General features: G+C 42.1%; 1 protein-coding gene and 1 long non-coding RNA gene across 2 annotated transcripts; one reads left to right on the top strand and one right to left on the bottom strand.

Annotated features, from left to right (window-relative positions):
* The first annotated feature begins 3,097 nt into the window (after positions 1 to 3,097).
* Serpinb9b (serine (or cysteine) peptidase inhibitor, clade B, member 9b) lies at positions 3,098 to 16,272 on the top strand. Its single transcript, NM_011452.3, has 7 exons — positions 3,098 to 3,284; positions 5,136 to 5,313; positions 8,600 to 8,737; positions 9,211 to 9,328; positions 11,200 to 11,342; positions 13,656 to 13,811; positions 15,234 to 16,272. The coding sequence occupies exons 2-7, from the start codon at positions 5,146 to 5,148 to the stop codon at positions 15,642 to 15,644; spliced, it is 1,134 nt and encodes a 377-aa protein (NP_035582.1). The 5' UTR covers positions 3,098 to 3,284; positions 5,136 to 5,145; the 3' UTR covers positions 15,645 to 16,272.
* Positions 6,744 to 10,327, bottom strand: Gm36099 (predicted gene, 36099). Its single transcript, NR_166906.1, has 3 exons — positions 10,292 to 10,327; positions 8,421 to 8,544; positions 6,744 to 7,031 (listed from the first exon to the last, which is right to left on the bottom strand). It is a non-coding gene; the product is annotated as a predicted gene, 36099 (long non-coding RNA).
* Positions 16,273 to 22,296: the final 6,024 nt, after the last annotated feature.

The following is a 22,296-nucleotide window of genomic DNA, read 5'->3' on the forward strand; positions in this document are numbered from 1 at the left end:
GGTACATATGAGTGCATAAAAGTCTTCAAACTCATTAGGTAGTTCTTCAAATTGTAAAATGTAGAGTTGTCATATGACCCAGAAATTCCTTGGGCTATATGCTAGGTAACTCCAAGAGAGCATATGTGTATACACAAAATAATACATAAATGTTCATAGTAAAATTAGTACTAGGTAAAAGATAGAAATAATCTAATGCTGACCAATTTGCCCAGACCTGCAGGACTTAAGCAACAGGGTTCTCAAGAGAAGAGAACTGCAACTACAAATTTGGGATCAGGAGACACGAAGGAAGGCACCAAGACAAAAATCCTGTTCAAGCCTCGTTTACTCTTGGGAAATGGAGGGATTTTAAAGATGAAAACCTCAAATGATATTTGCTCAGATACACAGGCTAAACCAGGCCAAACTGGTGGTGCTAAGCAACACATCTATGCCAAAGGAATGCCCTCACTGTAAAAAAGATCTGGAAAGGAATGCCCTCATTGTAAAATGTCCAAAGTCAATAAGGAATGGAGCAAGATAGTGGAAGAAGCAAAAGAGTGTTAGATGATGGCCCAGGGACAAGATTCCAGCAGCATCCAGGCCCCAACACCAATTGAATAAAAACTTATTTTAGATAATATCATTATTAATATTCTTACTCAGTCAAAGAAACTAGTGTCTGAAAAATATTATCTTGAGATAACAGAAAAAGACTAAGGTTGTTAATGAGATTTGGGAAAAGAATGAAGCTCTTCACCTCTCGGTCTGATTGAGACTCTTGCCATCCCAGTTACTGTGAAAGTAGCTGACATGCATACAGTAATCATTCTATGTAAGGATATTTTCAAAAGTACATTAAAACAGCAACCATGCTTATAACCTAAGCCTGCATGATCATTCTCCTTGTCCAGATATAAACATGCAAATTCCTAAGAATCTTACAAGAAAACCTGTTTATAGTCCAAGAGATGTCTTGGGAGCCTTCTTACCCATACTTTATCATTCCTGATTATAATACCTATGTAAGGTACTCCTATTTAGGAAAAACGAGGAAGAGAGATTACACATAGGGAGCTGCTACTCTAGCCCTCTGGTATAGAAGCCAAAAGCAGCAAAAACATAGAAAACTTTGACTCCAAAAAATTCCCCAGGTGTGAGAAGAGGGAGAACACATTCCATCATGCCATCAAGCAGGAAGTGCACTGAAGATGATCTCAATAACTTCCTTAGGGGACATGAAGTTCATGGAGAAGAGTATTGCAGTGGGATCTGTGCTCTGTAGAGTGAGCACTGTTTTAAAGGGCAGATCCACGTTGAAACAGACTACACAGAGAAAATAAAATTGGGGGGCAGGAGGTGAAAAAAAAAATAAAAAAGAACAGAGCTTTCCAGATAAGAGAAAATAACATAGCCTGTTTTTGGAAGATGAAGAAGAGGATGGCAGGGAAGTCTCTGGAGAAAGCTGGGGTGAGGAAGGAGAAGCAGAGCAGAGTGGAGAAACTGTGTCAGAAGATATTAAGACAAAGGGGAAGGTAACAATGGGCCAGCGGTTTCAGTGATGTGGGACCAAACTGAAAAGTAGCCCCAAGAATGTGAGTTAAGATAGAAGATGGTCAAACTGGTTGTTGGTCAAAGCAAGGAAATAGGAGAAACAAAGAAATAGGAGGTTGAAATCCCCTACTGCTCGTGGAGGACAGATAAGGACAGAGGTTGCAGAGGAAGCCAAACCTTTCCCCAAGCAAGATGAGCAAGAGAGCCACAGGCTAAAGGTCATATAGCTGTGCTCACTCCCTGCTGGGTGAGGGGTTAGCAGACTCTTGTGGAAAATGGAGCTGAGCAGAGAAGATGAGCACTCTGGAGAAATCCAAAATGCACCCCAGTGGGCTTCAGGGAGGAAGAGTTGGGAGAAAAGCTCCCATCCATAGGTTATACGGAGAGCACGTGGAGTGGAAAGCTTTATCTAGACTGAGTGCACCACAGAGGTTGAAACTGTGTGAGCTCTCAGGCTCAACCAAACCAAAATTTGATATTGTCTAGGAGAAGTAAATGAATGATCCTGTAGACAGGATGAGCCTTTCCTGGGTCTGTGAAGTCCTCCTAATGTTCCTATTTCCTAGCAAGACTTCTTTCTGCCTGGAAGTTCTGCTTATGAGTTTGCCCTCATATAGCCTCATTCTTTGTAGTTTTAAAAGCTTGTCCTTAAATAACTAAACAAAGAAATACTGGCTCTCTATTAGCTATAAAGGAGATTGAGAGTTTCTCAGCAACTTTGTAAGATGTAACATCTGAGAGCCACCAAAGCCATACATGAAGCTACTGCTGAGTCACTGCAGCCATGCTCTCCTTGAGAGCCCTGCATGCTTGGGTGTGTCTCATTCTCTGTTTTCCTACTTTTCTTCCCTTTGTGTTTTACTCATTTTAAATATATTTGTGTTTGCTTCTCAATAAATCCAACTCCATCTCACACTGTCTCTTCATGAAATTTCTTTCTGTGCCAAATTCAAGAATGGTGGACTCACTTGAGTTGAGATTTCTGGACACAATCCAACTCCTACAGATGGCATCGAGTAGCAAGACTGTTCTCTGTGCCCCAGTCACAGCCACCTTGGACACTTAAGGCTGAGCCTCTGAAACATCAGGTTAGTAATAGAATACCACATACATGAGCACATATTCTGTTCACAAGAAATGCTCATGACTGAGGAGAAAAGCATGAAATGCATTAGTATTTGACAGGAGAGTAGGACTAGTGTTTAAGAAATTGGCTTTGAGCTGGGTAGTGGTGGCACACACCTTTAATCCCAGAACTTCGGACACAGAGACAGGCAGATTTCTGAGTTTGAGGCCAGCCTGGTCTGTAGAGTGAGATTCCCAGGACAGCTAGGGCTACACAGAGAAAGGGTGACTTGATTAAAAACAAAACAAGAAGAACAAACAAACAAACAAACAAAAGGAAACGGGCTTTGATACTGCGCACCCTCCATATCCCCCATGCCCCACCCCAAACCAAGAATGCTATCCAGCAATGATTCTCTTTGTCACACAGCAAAAACTCCTGCTATTTTCCCTTCCTCTAAGGGCCCACCCAGTTTTTTTTTCCCCAACCCTCACCAGTCCTCTTCTTGCAAAGGATAGAGCTGGAGGCAGCCTATCTCTCTGTAGGTGGCCAGAGGCACTAAACAGGAAGTCCCTGCCCTGAAGTGAATGAATAAAAGGCTCAGCTGAATCTGGAAGGCTGCTGTGTTAAGCTATAGGGGACATCCAGGCTGAAAAAGCTACATTGAGCAGCAGCTACTCAGGTAGGTTTTTTGCCTGGCTCAGATTGGGGTTGTGGGACCTCCATAAGTCAGTTTTAGAATACAAAGGCTGAATCCAGGAGGGAAACTCAGGAATATTAAGTTAGGGAAAGAGAGAGCTGGGAGCTGGTGTGTGATGGGTATTTTAAAAAGGAGACTCCAAGAGGAACCCCAGCTGGCCAAGTGTCAGGGAGGCTGATCCTGGGGACTGGGACCTAGGCTGTGTTGGCTCCTCTTCTACTAGTCAGGTTAGGGGCTGCAAGGTGTTAGCAGCCTCTTCACAGGCCTCCTTCCGTGCTTCTTCTCAGTACCTACAATTGGCAATTTGACTGCCTTAGCCTTCTCTCCTCCTTTCTTACAAAAGTGAACTCTTTTAAATCAGGTCCTTTTAAACATCTGGAGGTCTCTAGTCCAAATTTGAGCACTGCTCATTGCCATTTATAAAACAGTTCACTCCATGCTGACAGTAATCATGTCTTTGATGAATTTATCTGAGTAATCCCTTTATCTGACGCTGCTTCCAGGTGCTTACTCTTAGGGTGTCAGACATCTCCCTTAACTTCACAGAGATCCAGAATATGGACGATGGTGGACAGCAATCAGTAAGAGAAAGGTGACACTTAAGAGTAATGAGCAGACCCGGGGTGGGGCAGCTGCACTAGGGTAGGACAGCAGAGGCCCTGAGGCTGTCCTGTTCCAATGAAGTTGGAAGGGGGAGGAGTTTGAACTCAGTGACAGGGATGGGGTAGGAGAACTTCTAGGTGAAGTAAACAGCACTTCAAGGACTCAGAAGCAACTTTAAAGTGACCTAAGGGTAGGCAGGAATGCAGGAGGAGGGGCAAGCTGGGTTAGATGAGAGGACCACCTTGAGGGTAATTCATTTGATATAATGCAGCCCCACCTTTCCCTCAGAGCCCTGGGAGACTTCAGGGGAGGACCCAGAGGATCTAAGTATACTCCCAGGATGCTGTGTCCCTCTGTCTGAAGAGTAGGAAGAAGCATGGGTTGAGGTGTCCTGAGACTCCCGAGGCTTTTGATCTGTATTTTAGCACAGTACCATGCACTCTGAAACAGACTTCCAGGGTTCAAGAGTCATATGACAGTGAGAGCACAGTCATGGAATGCACAGTGACTCAGACCTGGGTTAAGGCATCTGGAGCAGTGACGTAGTCTGGGTCAAGCTGTCCATTTATCTGGAAGCTGAGGCATGCTCAAGAGAAAAGCAGCCTGGGTGTCTGCAGAGGATACAAGGTCTCCTGAGCAGTCACTGCAGGGGAATGCTCCCTGCTACACAACAGAGTTGATAACACCAGCCTGTTTTGGGGTGTCATTCAGCATCTCAGAGTCTTTCCTGTCTAACTGCAAATGGGCACTGTCTCATGAGATATCTGGGTATCTCAGGAGACTTATTCACAGGCAGAGTCCAGAATGCAGAGTTGCTGAAGGCAGGCTAGAAGACCTAGATGCTCCTGTCTGTTTTCTTCCTTGCTTCCTCTTCTCTTCCTCCTTCTCTTTAGCCAAAGCTCAACATTCTTCAGAAGATATGTATGTGTGTGTATGGAAGGAGACTAGAGCCAGCCTCTCTCTGCTGTGTCCTGGGTTTGTTTCTGATGATCTTTCCTTTCTTTTCCTTTCTCTGTAGATGAGAAAGAAGGTAGTATGGTCTGCTGCCATGGCCACACTTCCTAATAACTTTAAAAATGGATAGACTGTGAACTAGAACGAATTTTTGAAATTCAATTTAAAGTACTTATGATCTTGGAATATTAATCAGAAGTAGAGTCCCAAGTTTCCCTGCTTCCGACCAATGAACCTTCACCTCTGTGTTGAGTCCCATATCTCCTTTCCCTCCAGACTCTGCATCATGAGTACTCTGTCTGAAGCAAATGGCACCTTTGCCATCCATCTATTGAAGATGTTATGTCAAAGCAACCCTTCCAAAAATGTATGTTTTTCTCCTGTGAGCATCTCCTCTGCTCTAGCTATGGTCCTCCTGGGTGCAAAGGAGCAGACCGCAGTCCAGATATCTCAGGTATGTTCTCTGTCATAACCCTACCCATGTCACATGCATAAGAACTGCTGATAAGGGACAGTAGGAATGTGCACACACTGTTTTATGGAGCAAGGGCTAAAGAGGAAGGGGAGAGTCTCCTCCAGTAAGACTTCTTTAAGGGCAATGAGATTTCCTGAGTAACAACTAGGGTGGAACTCTCAATACTTTGTTTAGAATTCATTTACCAGTGGCGCATAAATAATTTCATGCTATACCTTGTCCCCATGCAGCTCTTTCAGGAATATGAACTAAGGGCCAGATAGCAAACTCATGGTTCTACCTTAATTATAAATGGGTGTTTTTGACATATTTCAATTAGAAATAGCTGAGTTTAGTTAAAGGGCAACAGTTTAGATATATTTTATATAGACTTGTAGTCTTCCAAAGTATCAGAAGTAGACAGACTATGACATTTATAGCTATTGCATTATTAAAAATCATTTCTGCTCCTGACAGTACTCCCTTTACATTTTGGAGAGTGTTTTTGTAGTAAGCTGGCTCACGGCCTACATGAACCGGGTATTTCTGGAAGGCAGGCTGGGGCTGAAAGAGAGACTAGAGAGAAGCATGAGGCCAAGACAAATTTTCTCTGATCAAGGCCCGCGAGTTTACTAAGAGAATGTGCTTATAAAGGGGGTGGAGGGGCATATCCCCCCCCCCCCCCCCCCCCCCCCCGCCAATCCATTCTTGGTGCCTGGAGCCAGCCTGGATAGGATGTGTCTCCAGAATGTCTCAAGGGTCTCTCAGCAGGTAGCAGAGTCTCTGAGAAGAGCAGTGATAGTTGACATAACAATATAGCCATCTAAGTAGGAAGGCTACACCCCAGATGATCTCATATTCAGAGTCAGCGAAGTCTGACTCAGCCTGCTTCAAGGCTGAGGGAGGCTAAAGGAGAGGATGTTGAACATCATTATCTTTAGGAGGCTGTTTTCATGGCAGAGCAGCCACTGAGCAGAAGTTGCCCAAATTCAACTACAGACAAAAAGTACTGTCTTTGAAAGAACAAACGATGCAGGAGAGTTGACAGCTTAGTTCTGCATAGACAGAATAAGCTAGTTTTTCATGATAATTTCTGTTTCACTTAAGGTCCGTCTGATATTCTGGGCCAGTAGGTTGAAGACAATTGCTCCAACATTTAGAGGAATAGGGAACTATGAGGTAGACCCTGTCTCTTCAATTTGTTTACTTTTTGAAAATTATGTCAGTGCTTCCTATATTTTTCAGGTAATATTTATGTCGCTCTTGGATTTTTGGAGGGGTTGAAGAGTTGTTATTGTCTCATAGCCTCCCAAGCTCTTTAGTGTTGAGAGAGATGATGTAGATTTGAGAGGACAGTTTTCAGATGGTATACAAGCCTAACACAGGACATAACTCAGGTGTAGGATAAGTAAGCCTTCTACGTTAGGATAGATGGTTCAGTGCTTTATCTAAACTGACAAATTGATGGACTGGATGTCATTTGTACCTCATACTATGTAATTTACCTCTCATGATTTTTTTCAATTTATATCAGAGAGGAGAGGTTTTTTTGTTTGTTTGTTTGTTGTTTTTAATTTTGTCGTTATTCTTATTGTTGCTTTTTTTTTTGCACATAAAAGGTGACATGAAGGTAGAGGTTCCATAATAATTTCTTTGACTAAATAAAGATGGCAGAAGCAAATCTCTGGATGAAGATATAGAGGCAGGATTTCCAGACCCTAGAAAAGAAGAGGAGGACATGATATAGAGCGAAATCTTTTTCACCCAGGCTGAAGAGTGGAGAAGATGGATACCATGTATTCCAGGGGACTGTTAGACCCTGGAGGCAGACTCAACCCCCAGAATAATTCCAACATAGGATACCCGATGAGCTTAGGACAATAGATTCTGTGCCCAGCAGTTGTGTCATCTAGCTGATTTTAAATTTTAAGATTGTCTGGTGTTTTCCATCAGTGGCAACTCAAGTGGACAAGAGAGCGTATCAGCCACAAGGCAGTCCCAGCCAAGAGGGTAGATGGCCAGTGGACCACCAGCAGTAGCTCCAGGCATTCTCAGGAATGGTTTGCTGAGCAGCTTAGCAAAGACAGCCAGAGGAAAGGACAGTCTCAAGGAAACATCAGCTGACAACATGGTGGCCTCTGTTCTCTGAGCATAGCCAGGATCTTCAGAAAGCTTTACCTAGGAATGGGGGCTGACTAGATGGCAGACAAGTGATGGGTAGTTTCAAAAGTTAGCCAAAGTAAAAGAGGTTTTTAAAATTACATGCAACAATACCTGATGGCATAGGCCTTTAATTATAGCTACTAAGGAGAATAGTATAGGAGGATCCCAAATCCAAGTCTAGCTTGGGAAAGAAAGTTTCAAATTAAAAAAAACATTAAAGGTATAGGAATGGTGTTTTTAGAGTTATAACTTAGGTTCCATCCCAAATCCTGCAAGGTAAGAAAAAAAAGATGTTGAAATTATTTGCAAGAGTTTGCTGAGATCTATCTTATTTTTAGAGCAACAGACTTGGTTACTATTCATTGGCAAGTAAGGATAACTCTTGCTCTTAATTATGTCCAACCTTCTTTTCATCAGCCAAGATACTGTAAGGGGCAAATGTGTGTAGCTAGTCCACATGCTGACTGGGCATTGGATTTATTATTTTTAACAAGCATGCTAAGAGCATTCCAGGAGATTAGGAATTGGTTTCTGACCTCAGAGGATTCCAGGACAGGCAGGAGCCATTTGCCTGAGAAAAGAACCTTCAGCATAGAGCTCCACAATGGGAAGTCATCACTGTTGCTCTGTGGTTTGCCAGGACTTTCTTTCTCATGAAGATCCTTTCGGGTATAAGTGCTCGGTCTCGTCATCTCCAAACATAGTCCACGAGGCCATGCATGTGTAGAGAGGCTTCTCCCTAATTGGTCCTCATGGTCTTTTCTAGGTTCAGGTTCACTAAAATAAACACTTATACAGATCTTATGTATGTATATAACATGTATGCTCATGTATAGCATGTGTGTGAGTGTATGTGTGTGTGTGTATATGTGTGTGTATACACACCTTTGTGTACCTCTTTTTACCTGGGGGTGCAGATTCAGAACTGGGTGTCTTACTCTCACCTGTTCCTGCCAGTGCTGGGATGACCTCCATGCATCACTGGGCCCATCTTCTGTGTGTAGTGAGACTATACCTCAGATCCTCAGATACTTTACTCTCAGAGCCATCCAGTTACCTCGACAATTCCTTTAGAAACAAAATGGTTCATCACTGAGCTAATGTTTCATCTTTTCCTACTCAGGCACTTGGTTTGAAGAAAGAGAAAGGCATCCATCAGGGATTCCTGAAGCTTCTCAGGAAGCTGAACAAGCCAGACAGAAAATACTCCCTTATAGTGGCCAACAGGCTCTTTGCAGACAAAACTTGTGAAGTCCTCCAAGTAAGTTGTATTAGAAGAATAATAGCAATTGAACTCAAAGTAGTTGTTACTATATAACCTGGGAAAAGGAACCTAGAAAATGGGAGGAAACTATACATTAACTTCTACTCAGTATGTGGGTACACAGCTATAATACCTGTAATGAGAAGGCTGAGATACGAGGGCCACAAGTTCGAGGCCAGCCTAGGCTACATTGTGAGATTCATTTAAATGACCTTCCCCAACAGCCCAAAAAACACAATTCTATAATCATACCTTGAAATATTTCTTATTTAACTACTTGTAACTTTTATTAATCCATGTATGAGTATTCCCACTTGCAAAGGCCCATTGCATGATAATGTTTGTTGTTTAAGGTGATATCTACACTTATTTTAGTTTGGTTTTCTTAAAGCCATACTTTACAGAAGGTTATGAAGCTTGTTTAAATATTATTTTTTAATGTCACCTTCCTCAAAATTTTCTTTCCAAAGACCTTTAAGGAGTCCTGTTTTCGCTTCTATGATTCAGAGATGGAGCAGGTCAACTTTTTCAAAGCTGCAGTGGAGTCCAGGCAATGCATAAACACGTGGGTCTCCAAACAGACTGAAGGTCAGAATTTCAAGTTACTTCATATACCACATTCTTTTCCTTTCCATTCACCCCTCTCTTCTTCCTTCTCTGCCCTTTCTCTTAATTCCCTTCTCCCGACTCTAGACTGATCTCACAGTCATTTCAGAGCCAACGTCATTCAGACTATCTAGACCACCGGGTATAATCTAGAACTCTGTGAATGTGTGGAGGTTCTACTCAGACACTTAGATTTTAAACAGAGTTGTTTGTATTTTTCCCTAGGGCAGAGGAAGGCTGATGCAAATGTGATGAGAACTCATGAGCCTGATTTCCATCTAACAGTTTACATTAGAGGATATGGTTGTTCTGTGGTGATCACAGGTCATGTGACTCCACCATCTCTGAGATGGAGATTGACTGATAGACCTTCCCCTAATTCACCCTGGTGGCTGCTTGTTCCAAGAATCTGTGCTGTCTCAGCTCTCACCATCTTTACCTCTGAAGAGAAGTCCTGTTCCTGCTTCCAGGGTTCCTTCATCTAATCCCTTACTTACATTTGATGAAACTAGACTTCATTTCCATTGGCAATACTCTGGGAGGGCTGCTCAGTTACATTAACCTGAAAGAGTCTCCAATTTGGCATTGAAGCTTTATGTTTTGATGTCAGATATGACAGATTCCAGGACTGGTCTTTGCAATCATTGGGATCATTGTTTGATGTTTGAACCATTCAGATGCCTCTGAGTCACTGGTACATTCTTCTAAAAGACAGAGAGTATAGGAGGAAAATCTTTCTTAGACTCACCAATTGTTTGATATTTTCTCATTAGAGTTTTACCTCTTGTGCTCTCTTGATATTATAAATTAGCAAGGATTGCCTTGATCAGGGAAAGACTATCCATTAATAGAGAAGAAAGAAATCTGCCCCCTGACCTTCGTGATATCTTCCTGGAATGGACTCCAAGGTGTGAAATAATATCTCTTTCACAAACTACTTTTTACCTTTGTTTCTCTGACATGTTGTGGTATGTTAGAACTGAGCTTGACCATGGAATGCTAGATGAAACTCTATATTCTATATTCTATATTATAATGTATTAGTACTAAGTGTTCTCTAGAGGACCAGAATGAATAGCTATTATAAAGGAGATTTAATAGATTACCATTCACAGTACAGGCTGAATAGTTAGTTGGCCACTGATCATCTCCATGTGGAGAGGTTAAGAATCTGGTAACCTCTGAGTCTATGAAGTTGGAGACCTCAGAAGCCTCAGTCTGTTATGGAAGGCCTAGAGGATTCTGCAGAGCCACTATTGTTGTCCTCATCACAGCCAAATCAGTTGTCAGCTAAAAATGTCCAGTATGGTGGTTTGAATAGACCAGATGCCCTCCCAAGCAAGGCCTGAAAGCAAGCAGGCAAGAACAGTGCTGTTTGACTCTCTGGCCGTTGTATCTGGCAGCACAACAATGTGTTATCTGCCCTGGGAAGCTTTCTCTCTATTAGTTACTCTTTCTAGGAAAAATCCCCACAGACCCACAGAGAAACAGGACTCTTAGCAGATTCCAGATGCACTCAAAATGGCAACCAACAGTAGCCATTCCAGGGGTTAACAGTGGTTTTCTCTTCCATTTCCTCCTTGTTTGGTTCTCTATCTGCTTTTCTCAAACCTGCTTTCCTTGAGGGACTTCCAAATCTTCCTCCATCCTCAGCTTCCTGATGTTCCCCCAGTGTTCCTGACCTCCTGTGTCAAAGCTCTTTCATGGTGTTTGGTTTGATTTACTTTTTAATATATTTATCTAAATTCAGCTAATTTGAACACATGATGTTTGGATCTGCCCACATGTTCTATCAGGTTCAGTCTCACACGTATATAAAATGAACCGGAATGCAATCTCTGCTTTCTCAAAAGGCAAAATCCCAGAGTTGTTGGCAGATGACTCAGTTAATTTCCAGACCAGGCTGGTTCTCGTCAATGCCTTATATTTCAAAGGGATGTGGGCTTGCCAGTTTTGCAAAGAATCCACCAGGGAAATGCCATTTTACATAAACAAGGTAAGGAACAGTATCTAGAACTCCATGCCATTGTGATGAAGAAATTCTATGGAAAACTTGAATCATGAATGCATAGGTCAAGGTTCAGTGATAGAGATTGCAAAGCCTGTGTGGGGCACTGGCCTTGGCACTCAGCTCAGAAAGAAATAAATCAGGAAATCACACACAAAAAATTTTGAGTCCACAAATGTTGACTCTTATTGCTTCTGATACTTTCTCATAACCTTTGTTGCAACCTCATTCTAAAAATGCAAGTTTCCTTTTACGTTCCTTAGAGAAAAAACTGAGGTGCTAAGGTGATAGAAAACATGTATAGAGCAGGAGGCAGAGTAAAACGAAATATGCAAACGTTTATATAATTGAATATTTTTAATTAAAATAAACACTTTATATTATTGGGCAATTTACATTAGTAAGCATTAATTATAGATTTCTAACACTGAAAATAAGCGATTAAGATCTCGTGAATTAGAGTGTAATTTGAATTAAAATAGATTTTCCTATGATATATCCAATCCATATAAAGTAGAATTTACTCCATTTTGAGCATTATGAATGTTAAACTTCCAATAGTTTTTTTATTAGCAGCACAATAAAAAAGTTTATAAATAATGCATTCTTTTATAGGGAAGTTTAATACTTAATATGCATAGTCTTTAGCAAATTTTTATATTTATTGTATAACTGTAACTAAAGTCTTCATAGGTGGCTACTTTTGTATTTAAAAAATGCTGCTAGACTATTAGAAGTGAACCAACTGGAAAAAATGGCAGAAATATACATAAGGCTCTGTCCTGATGGCTCCTAACTTGTAATGGGTAGCAAGAATCTTCTGCACTGGTATAGGTCATCAGACTGTTCCTGCCTCACACAGATGCATGGACATCTGTCCACATGGTTTTCATCTTGTAGTAACTTAACTTGGACTCTCCTTTCCCTCTGATGGGCTATCAGGATGCAGTGCTGCTCTAAGCCTGTGAGTGTCTGTGCTCCTGAGCTTGCTGCTCAGTAATAGGCTAGAAGGTTAAGATCCATCATGAACCTTTGAGCATGTAGGCTTCATTGTCCAGATTGTTTTCTGAGAGGTTGTATCTTTGTGTTGTGCTATTCAAAATCCAATGGACATATCCTGGCCTACTTTATGATAAGTTTTTTTCTGTTATTTATAGTTGACTATGCTCCTGTTTTAGATGTAATTGTTGACCATATCAAATGGTGTAAATCCTACATCTGAAGTGCTAATCTTGTTTCCATCAGTGCAACAACCTCTCTGAGATAGTCAAATTCAAATAAGACATCCCAGAACTTTCAGTGTGGGCCCATTGGCCCAGTCACTCCAGGTTGTGCTGGTGCAATAAAGCATGGTGAAAATGCATGGTAAAGACTTCTATACCTCATAGCATTCTGGAAGCAAAAGAGAGAAAGAGCAAGGGGCTAGAGTGCCAATATGTCCTTCAGGGGCTCCCCTTTAAAAATATTTAGTTTTCTCCTATTAGTTGCTACCTGTAGCTCTTAGTAGTGCCTATCAGGTGACAAAGGCTTTGAAACATGAGTGTTTATGGAACATTTAAACCCAACAATAGGGTTTTGGAATTAATATTAATATATTGAATGCTAACTTTCTTTTTCTAGATAACACATTGTCTTTCTATATTATATATGTCTATATATCATAATAATTTTTGGTTTGGGGTATTTTTTTTGAGCTTGGTGTGTGTGTATGTGTGTGTGTGTGTGTGTGTATGCATTTGAAATTGACATAAACAAAAAAAAAAGAAGGACTCTAAATTGAGAAATTGTATCCATAAGATTGTTCTAGAGGAAAACCTTTTGAGCATCTTCTTGATTGCTGGAGAAGGGAACAGCACACTGTGGGTGGTACTGACATTGGGCAAGTGGTCCTGAGTTATGAAAGAAAGCAGACTGAGAAGTCCATGGGGGCATGCCAATAAGTTACATTCCTTCATGGCTTAAGCCTGATTTCTGGCTCTGCATTCCCCCAGAAATGGAATGTGAACTCAGAGTTGTAATCAGGTAAATCCTTTCATCCCGAAGTTGCTTTTTGGCATTTTTTTTTTAAGTCTCACAGGGCACATCCTATCAGAGATAGTCCTATATTTGCTGACATTCAGTATTTTTAATGAAATCAGGAAGAGTCAGGCAGACACTGTCAAAACGTTCACTGAAACATGAATACTGTTTACATTGTGAGTGCTGAAAATTTCACTGTGAACCCTAAAATTAATTACATCTCATTTGGAAATCTTGACTTTTCTCAATAATATGTTTTATGTCATGTATTTGTCTACTCAGGATGAGAAAAGGCCAGTGCAGATGATGTGTCAGACAGACACATTTATGTTTGCCTTTGTGGATGAGTTGCCAGCTAGATTGCTGATAATGCCCTATGAAGGCATGGAGCTGAGCTTGATGGTCCTGCTCCCAGAGAAGGGTGTGGACCTCAGCAAGGTAAGCCAGGAGAATCTACAGCATTCATCAGTCTAAATGTCTTCCAAAAGAATCCAGTGTCCCTGGTGTCCTTTGTCATTAGAACAAATCTCAAGGACTTTGCCTTCGTTATTTCCATTTGAAGGGGTGGTACTCACAGACTGTGCTTCAAGTTATATATTGGAAGAGGGCTTTGGACATAAAGTTGTGTGCAAGATTCTCATTGCAAGCTTTGTGCCCTTGCCATATAACAGAAATTCATCACTAGAATGTGCAATGGCTACCTAATAGGATGAAATCAAGGCAACTCAAACAGTTGAAATTAGCAGTTGGAAAATAGGCCCCCCTCCATAAATATAATCCATGTCATGACCATTGTCCATATTTTATTTATTATCTGAGATCATAAATTAGACAAAAATATTGCACTTTTAGTCAGCAAAGAGGAAGAGGTGTCAGGCAGGCCATTGTTACAAATCTTGGCCTTCCTAGCAGCAGGATTTTCAATGGTGTGTGAGCTATCTTCTGAATGGTGGGCAGTGGAGTGTGCATGACACAAAGCATCTTCGTAAGCAGAGCAGCTCACCTGGCTCTCAGCATCCAGCTTTATAAATGTGCCATCACTTTTTTAGAGTGTTAGCTAGTTTTCATCACTGACAAGATGCCTGACATGAGTAACCCAGGGCAGGAAGGATGTATGTTGGCTCACTGTTTCAGAGGGTTTGTTGCAAGTTACATGGTACCAACATTGTCTGGCATTGTGGCAGATGAATGTGGCAGTGAATACAGACCATTTAGTTACTATCACGCATAGAAAGGAGAAAGGACACATAAGATCAAAGATGAGTTTTCAAGGAACACCTCTAGCAACAATGGCTTTCATTCAGCTAGACCCATGTCATGCCTCAAATTTTAGCTGCCTCCCAAAAGCTTGCCACAGCTTCAAAACAAGGGTCTACTATGAGCCTTTGGGTTGAATTTCACATTCAAGTCCTCGCAGCTCACAAAACACATGTAATTTGGCTCTGGATCAACCTCCCTTCTGGTCTTGGCTCACAACAAGAGTTATTCCATTCAGATTTGTAACTTTTATTTTAGTAGCAATAAGTTACTATCTTTGAAACTAAGTCTAGTCCAAGAAAACAAAAACAAATACAATGTAAACCACAATCAGCTGGACATGGATACCTATCACAATAAAAGATTTATCAGCAGTGATTTAGATGAGGACAGCCAGGTCTGTCTCCCCTGGCTGCTTGTCGTCTTTGCCCATCAATGAAGCCACATATAAACTAGTAAGACAGTGGGATCCTCATTCTGACTTTCCATGCGAATACTCATTGCCCTTGTATGACAATGTAGGTTACTGTGAGTAGGAGTGTTCATGTGGCTCTGTTTAAGACATCAACTATGAATCTGAAAGTCTCTAATTCTCCTTTTCAGGTGGAAAATGATCTCACTTTTGAAAAGTTAATAGCCTGGACCAAACCAGACATTATGTGGTCCACTGAGGTTAAGGTTTTCCTTCCAAAATTTAAACTGCAAGAGGATTATGAGATGAAATCTGTGCTTCAGTGCTTGGGAATTGTGGATGTCTTCGAAAAAGAAAAGGCTGACTTATCAGCAATGTCTCCAGAGAGAAACCTATGTCTGTCCAAGTTTATTCACAAGAGTGTAGTGGAGGTCAATGAGGAAGGCACAGAGGCTGCAGCAGCATCCTCCGCTGAGGGCATCATTCCTCTCTGCTTAGGTGGTGGCCCATCATGGTTCTGTGCGGACCACCCCTTCCTTTTCTTCATCAGGCACAACCAAACCAACAGCATCCTGTTCTGTGGCAGGTTCTCATCTCCATAAAGGCACATTACTATGTGGGGTGAGTTCACACTCCAGCATCTCCACCACTCCTACAGCTCCGTGAGAATGGGCAAACAGAGGGAATCCATGTTCTAAGATGAAGGCACTTTCTCCCTGTCAGCCTGATCTTATGATGCCTGCTTTCACCTTTCCCTGTCCTGAATGCACCTGTGCCCTCTGCACAGTTATGTCTAACCATGCCATATACCCTCTGCTATGCCACTGATACCCATAACTTAAAGTCAATTATGTAGAACCAGTTAGAAGTGATTTCACCGTACAAGTCTTGTTACTCTTGCAGAGGACCAAGGAATATTTCCCACCACTCACCTGACTGCTCACAAGCCCTGAAATTCTAGTTTCCCATCTATTACTTGATTTTTTATTTTATTTTATTTTTTTTTGCTTCTACTGGCTCTTGTATGCATATGTGCACTTATCCAGACTGAGGATTTTACAAAGCAGTAAATTTAAATTTACAAACAAGTAAATTTTAAAAATATAAAGGAAATTTTAAGAGTGCTATGGGTTTTACTAATGGTTGAATAATTTTGACTATGTGATTTTTTTGGATTTAATGCAACTTATCTTGTAACAAAATAAAAAATTTATGTGTAGGTATCAGTGACATGCCATGGTCTTATTTTCATCTCCTTTCAAACACACTGCAACCATCAAACAGTGACTCTGAGGGACCTTGAAAGGTATTCTGCTTCCTGGTTGAGCTAAGTCTAGAAACTTCTGAGACCCTGAAGGGGCAGTAGGAGCTTTGCCTGCTCCTGGGATCCAGGCACTTCTCACTAGCTGCAGCTCCCAATAGATTTGTAGCCATCAGTCATATAAAGGCAATGTCCCAAGCGCCTCCACAGGTAGAGGACATGACCTGTGGTCACGTAGGCTCAAGACAGATCTCCATTTTAGTGAGGTACCTAATGGCCTAGAGGGTTTATCCAATAAACTTTTCTTCTCAGACATTCCTTCATGCAAAAGGTAATTAATCTAAGGCATACCAAGAGAAGTGGGTTTTTTTTTTTTTTTTTTTTTACTCATCCACTTTTTTCCATGACATTAAATGTCTTAAAACTATGGATTGCTTCTTTTTATTGGGATCTGCAGTGGAGAGGCATGGAGAAGGCGTTTGTCTATAGAGACACCTTCTAATGTCCAGTACATGGCCATTCTGTGCTCCCAGCCATGGTCAACATCAAGCCCAAACAAAGCCTGTCCCTGTCAAGCCAAGGACAATTGCTGAGGGACCAGCTGCAACCTCCCTTCCCCTACCCCCAGCTGCCCCAGGCTAGATTCAGCCCATGGGACACCACTCTGATCTCAGCTCTTCCATGGTTTCCAGTGATGCCTGGATGTCCAAGAGCCTGAGAACAATAAGGACCCAGCCTTGTTACAGGTCCAGGTACCCTCAGCCAGCTCCATGTGTCAGTGCCTCAGACTGTGCTTCACCAACCCCAGAGTCATGTCCCAGGGCTGTCCCTACCACTCAACACCTGCCCAGCAACAGAGTGTGGTAAGTGTGGTCAACTTCCCACGTCTTGCCTCCCTGAGCAGTTGTATCCTATGGCAGAGCAGATGCTGGACCCCATAACCTTACAACTCTCCATTCTGTCTCCATCTATCTTTATAACCACCAATCTTCTCTCTGTCTCTGTAGCTTTATCTATTTTGGAAATTTTATATAGACTGCCTCTTTGCTATCTTGATGCACACAGATTTGCTTTTTTTCAATGACATTCTCCTTATTTAATACTGTTCTGATCATGAGGTATGCATGCCGCAGCTAAGAATCTCACTACTAAAGTCAAGTATAGAAATAACTGGCGCTATGTTTTCCTCCAAGGCTTTCATGGATTATGACTTATATATCTAGGTCACTGTTCCAGTTTGAATTAAATTCCATATGTGGAATGGTATAGAAGCCTGATCTTTATTTTGTCCTGGTACTTGTAATTGCTTTTAGTCATGAAGTATTGATCAATAAATAGGAAAAGCAGTATATCAACAAGTGGGGTAGGATAGAAGTTACTCAGTAAATATATTGAAGGTTAAATGGGTTAAAAATGGAGTCCTGGGTGTAGCTCAGGGCTCAGGCCACTGGATGTGGCAGGACATGGCATGTCTGACTGGTGCACTCCACTCCACTGCCTGGTGGGCATTAGGCTATGAGAAGCCACAAGAACCTGCTCTGTTGTGGGGTAGCACATTCTGAGGAACTGACGGAGGAACATTCTGTGGATCTGCTGGTGTTGGCTTATAGTCCCTGAGCCTACACAGAGGCCAGCAATGACCAGTTCTCAGGCTCTTGGACACCGTGTATGTAACTAGATGTTGTCAAAGAGCTGAGAATGGAGTGGGGGCCTGAGGGTGGGCTCTGGCCTGGGACTGAAGGGAATGGGGCAGGAGGAGAGAGTTAAGGCTGGGTCCCACAGCCTTGGGTCCTTGGCTTGGTTGTTGGTAGCTTGAGTTGCTGTAAGCTGTGGCTGGGAGCACAGGGAGGCCTCAAGAGGGAGGTTAGATGAGATTATTCAAGGGGATACCTGCTCCATTGGTCCAGCCTGGCAGATACCAATGAAAAAATGCAGTCCATGATTTTAAGGCATTTATTGTAGAAAGACAGAGAAAGGAGAGAGTAGAGAAGTAGAGGCTAGCCATGAACATTTGGAGAGACGGGGGGGGGGGGAGCGAATGTGGAGAGAGGGGGAGCAAGGGAACGAGAGACAAGAGTAAGAGAGTAAGAGCAAGAGAGTGAGGAGGGGCCTAGCAGTCCCTTTTATATTGAGCCAGGCCTACCTGGCTATTGCCAAGTAACTGTGCGGGTGGAGTCCAGACAGAATACCAGAAACTGGGGCTTTGCCCTAGTGAACTGTTGGCCACACACCACTCTGCAGGGGCTATGGGAGACTGTAGTTGAGACAGGAGTCAGGGGCCCAAGGGCCCTGGCTGAACATCTCCTGTTCCTTACAGGCAATAAGTCACCTGTCAGATCCCCGGGGTTCAAAGCCTGGGCTCCATCAGAGACCAGACTGCCTGTGCACAGCTCACCATGGCACATATTACCACAAGAGTGAAAGAAAAATATGAGAAATGAGCAGGAAACAAAGTAGGACAGGAGATTAAATGTTCTGTAATTAAGGCCCTCAGAGATGACTCAGGGGGAGAATGTGCTGGCTGCCATGCCTGACAACTTGAGTTCTATTTCTGAACCTGGCATGGTGGAAGAAGAAAACTGACACTAACAAGTTGTCCTCTGACTTCACAGTATACACCATGGAATGAACATGCACAAATAGATGAAAATTCCCATAAATCAGATTAAATTATTAACTCTGTTAATAATCAGGAAAAACACACATACAACATTAATTTCCTATCAGGAAGTTAATTTTGTTAGGGAAAGTCAGGAAGTAAAGTAATGGGGGTCAATGAGATCCTGAAAGATATAAAGCATAGCCAGGATGTACACTTATACATGAGCATGTGTCCTGGGTTCGGTGTGTCTGTGTCTTCCCTGCCACTGGGCATGCCCACTTGGGGAGACAGACTACCAGAAGTGTGACTGAGCCTATACCAAGCTGACTGTGCTGCCAACAGGGGAGGATGTCAGAGCTGGTCGGAGGTCCCCCGGCCTGCAATAAGGCCAGGACTGAGGGGGTTTTCTGACTCTTGGACATTCAGGCACCTCTGGGTGTCTTAGAAGAGACAAGAGTTTGGGGCCAAGGGCTGGGGAAAGAGTCTAGCATGGAGCCAGGGAAGGGGTAGGGGGAAGGGAAGTTCTGGCTTGTGCCACTTGTGATTGTCCTTAGCTTGGCAGACATAGGCTTGGTGGTGGTTGTGTCTGGGAGTACAACAAGGCCTTCTATGTGAGAATTAAGCTGTGGCTCTGTAGTCGAATGACTTTTCCATGGCTCCCCATGGTAGATATTAATGAAAGAGACAGACCATAGCTATAAACAGTTTATTGATTGTTCATGAGAGCAAACAGATGCATAACCCTTTTCTCAGTGTCTGACCCATGATTAAATACCTTTATCAGGGAGAAATGTCTGAGAAAGGAAGCTTATTGGTTAAGCCCTTAGGGCCTCTAGGTACCCCATTAGCATGAAGAACTCTGTGTTGGTCTAGGTGATCTTAGGACATGTTTCTTTATCTGAGAAGTATAGCACGTGTTCCAGGTCAGGAATCAGGAGGGAGCATGGAGTCAGGTCTCAAGTATGTGCCCACCAAGTCTCTGGGTCTCAACCTGCTCTCTCTTACCAATCTTCCTGGTATGGTTTTGCTGTCCAACAAGTTCCATAAGATTCAATTCCAGGACCTATCCCAGGGATGTTATCACATGAGTCCACAAAAGTACAGTGATCTCTGAAGCCATATTTGTAACAGCAAATAATGGATCCAGGTGTCAATCTCACACAGTAAATAAAAGAATCATGCTGTACACTGAATACTGAATGCAGTTAATAAGTTATACTAGTTTGATATCAACTTGACACATGTTAAAGTCACTGAATAGGAAGAAGCCTCAATTGATAAATGCCTCCATAGCTTGTAAGGCATTTTTTTTTTAATTAGTGATTGATGTGAGAAACCCCAGCCCATTGTGGGTGAAACAACAACAATTACGTCTATAAGAAAGCAGGATGAACAAGGCAGGAAGAGCAAGCCAGTAAGCAGCACTCCTCTGTGGCTGCTACATAAGCTCCTGCCTCCAGGCTCCTGCCCTGTTTGACTTCCCCTCTGGACTTCCTTTGATGATGAGCAATGATGTAAACATATAAGTCAAGTATACCCTTTCCTCCCCAACATGCCTTGTCATGGTGTTTTATCACGGCAATAGAAACCCTAACTAGACAAAGATCAAATGTAATGCACTTCCAGTCTGGTAGACAGATGGTGCCTCATTTTCATGAGACAAAATGAAGCATTCTTTCTATTAGCCTGGTTCCTTCTACTATTAAAAAAAATACTAAATTTTGACAATATCCTGCTAATGATATAACCTAGAACCATCTGCCTAAGAGGGTCACTGTCCATAGAATCGACACTGTCTCATGATCTCAAACCACAGGAAGAAGAGTCCTGAACAGTGAGTGTCAAGTGATGAGAAATAAAGAGCAAAAGAGCAGACTCAAGCAATCGTGGAAAACCTGAGGCCTTGTATATGCTCAAATCTGATGCCCTGAACTTATACTGAGCACAGTATAATTTGTGTATGTGTGTGTTTGTCTATTTGTGTTTATGTATATATGCATATAACTTGCAGGCAGAAAAACAGCCAAGGTCAGCAAAAAAACTAAGTCATAACTCCTTCAAGACTCTGGCTCAAGCCCTAGACCTATTTTGTCAAGTATGCTCCTGAACAGGTACACAGTACTAAAATTTCCTTCCATCAGAGTCTCTGAGAAACCCTTGGGTTGATTTCCCTAACCATACCCAATATCAAAAATACATCCAGAACATGTCCCTCAGAGTTGCATATGGGCAAATATAAGAGAGGCAGTCTCAATTGAAGTTCCTCCCTCCTACTGTTAGTATAACAGAAGGCCCTATTTTGTATCAAATTGATAAGAAATTTAAGCAGGACACATATCAGGGAAATAATTCCACCAAGTCTGGCTTGGTGGGGTTATGTCCAGGAGCATGAATGGCTCTGACAGTTGTTCTCTTGATAAGCTCACTCTAAGCTCACTCATGGCCCATGGCTACTCATTAAGGTGGCATCACCGGAGCCGGTTGAGCAACTGGAGGACAGGTCCACTGAAGTGTCCTCTCCCTTAGCCACTTCTCACTCTCATACAACCTTAATGGGGGCATTCTTGAGCCTTGGAACTTCCTTATGAGTACTTTGACCTTCCTTTTGCTATCCTCTGCTCACCCTACCCACCCAAGAGGAAAATTTTCAAACTAAAGGAAATATCCCCACTAAGAGAGGAAATGGCATAGCTGTATGAATATAGTGAAAACTTCTGGCAGCAGGGTTGCCAATCAGCTTTTCTAAGACCTCCTGTTGTGCTAAAACTCAATGGCTCTACTTCCCCTTCCACCATGAATGAGGAAGAGAAATAGGATGGCTTCCACACACATCATGCAAGGCCCTTCTTATCTCAACTTTGGGAAACAAAGTCCTCACCATGAACCATGAATATGCCTTGGCTTGTTAAAAAAAACTTCCAAAACTTGTAATGTTTGCCACACAGTACTTAGGAGGCTTCTGATAAACCCCTCTTTCATTTGATTATTTGATAATACGATTCACAGTACCAAATCAGTATTGAGTGTACTATTCCCAACTTAGTATACCTGTGGCTCCATCCAAACTGAATGCATGCATATTCTTCATAGCAGTCATGGAGCTTTCTCTAAAATAGTTCATATATTGGGACCCGTAATGAGTTTTATCAAGGAAAAGAAATAAAGGCTTATTTATCTGTTTATCTGTAGTTTATCTGTTCTCAGTGAAAAAATTTACAACAGCAACAAAAACTATAGAACATAAACAAATTCAAGGAGGTTAAACAACATGGTACTGAATGGTGAATGAGTCACTAAATAAATCAAGAATAAGATAATGAAAAATTTAACGTATTAACCTAATGGGTATAATAGTAGTAGCCCTAGGAGCGAAGTTCCTGGTTATAAGCAC

Source organism: Mus musculus, chromosome 13 (assembly GCF_000001635.26).
Source record: "Mus musculus strain C57BL/6J chromosome 13, GRCm38.p6 C57BL/6J".
Classification (NCBI taxonomy): Eukaryota; Metazoa; Chordata; class Mammalia; order Rodentia; family Muridae; genus Mus; species Mus musculus.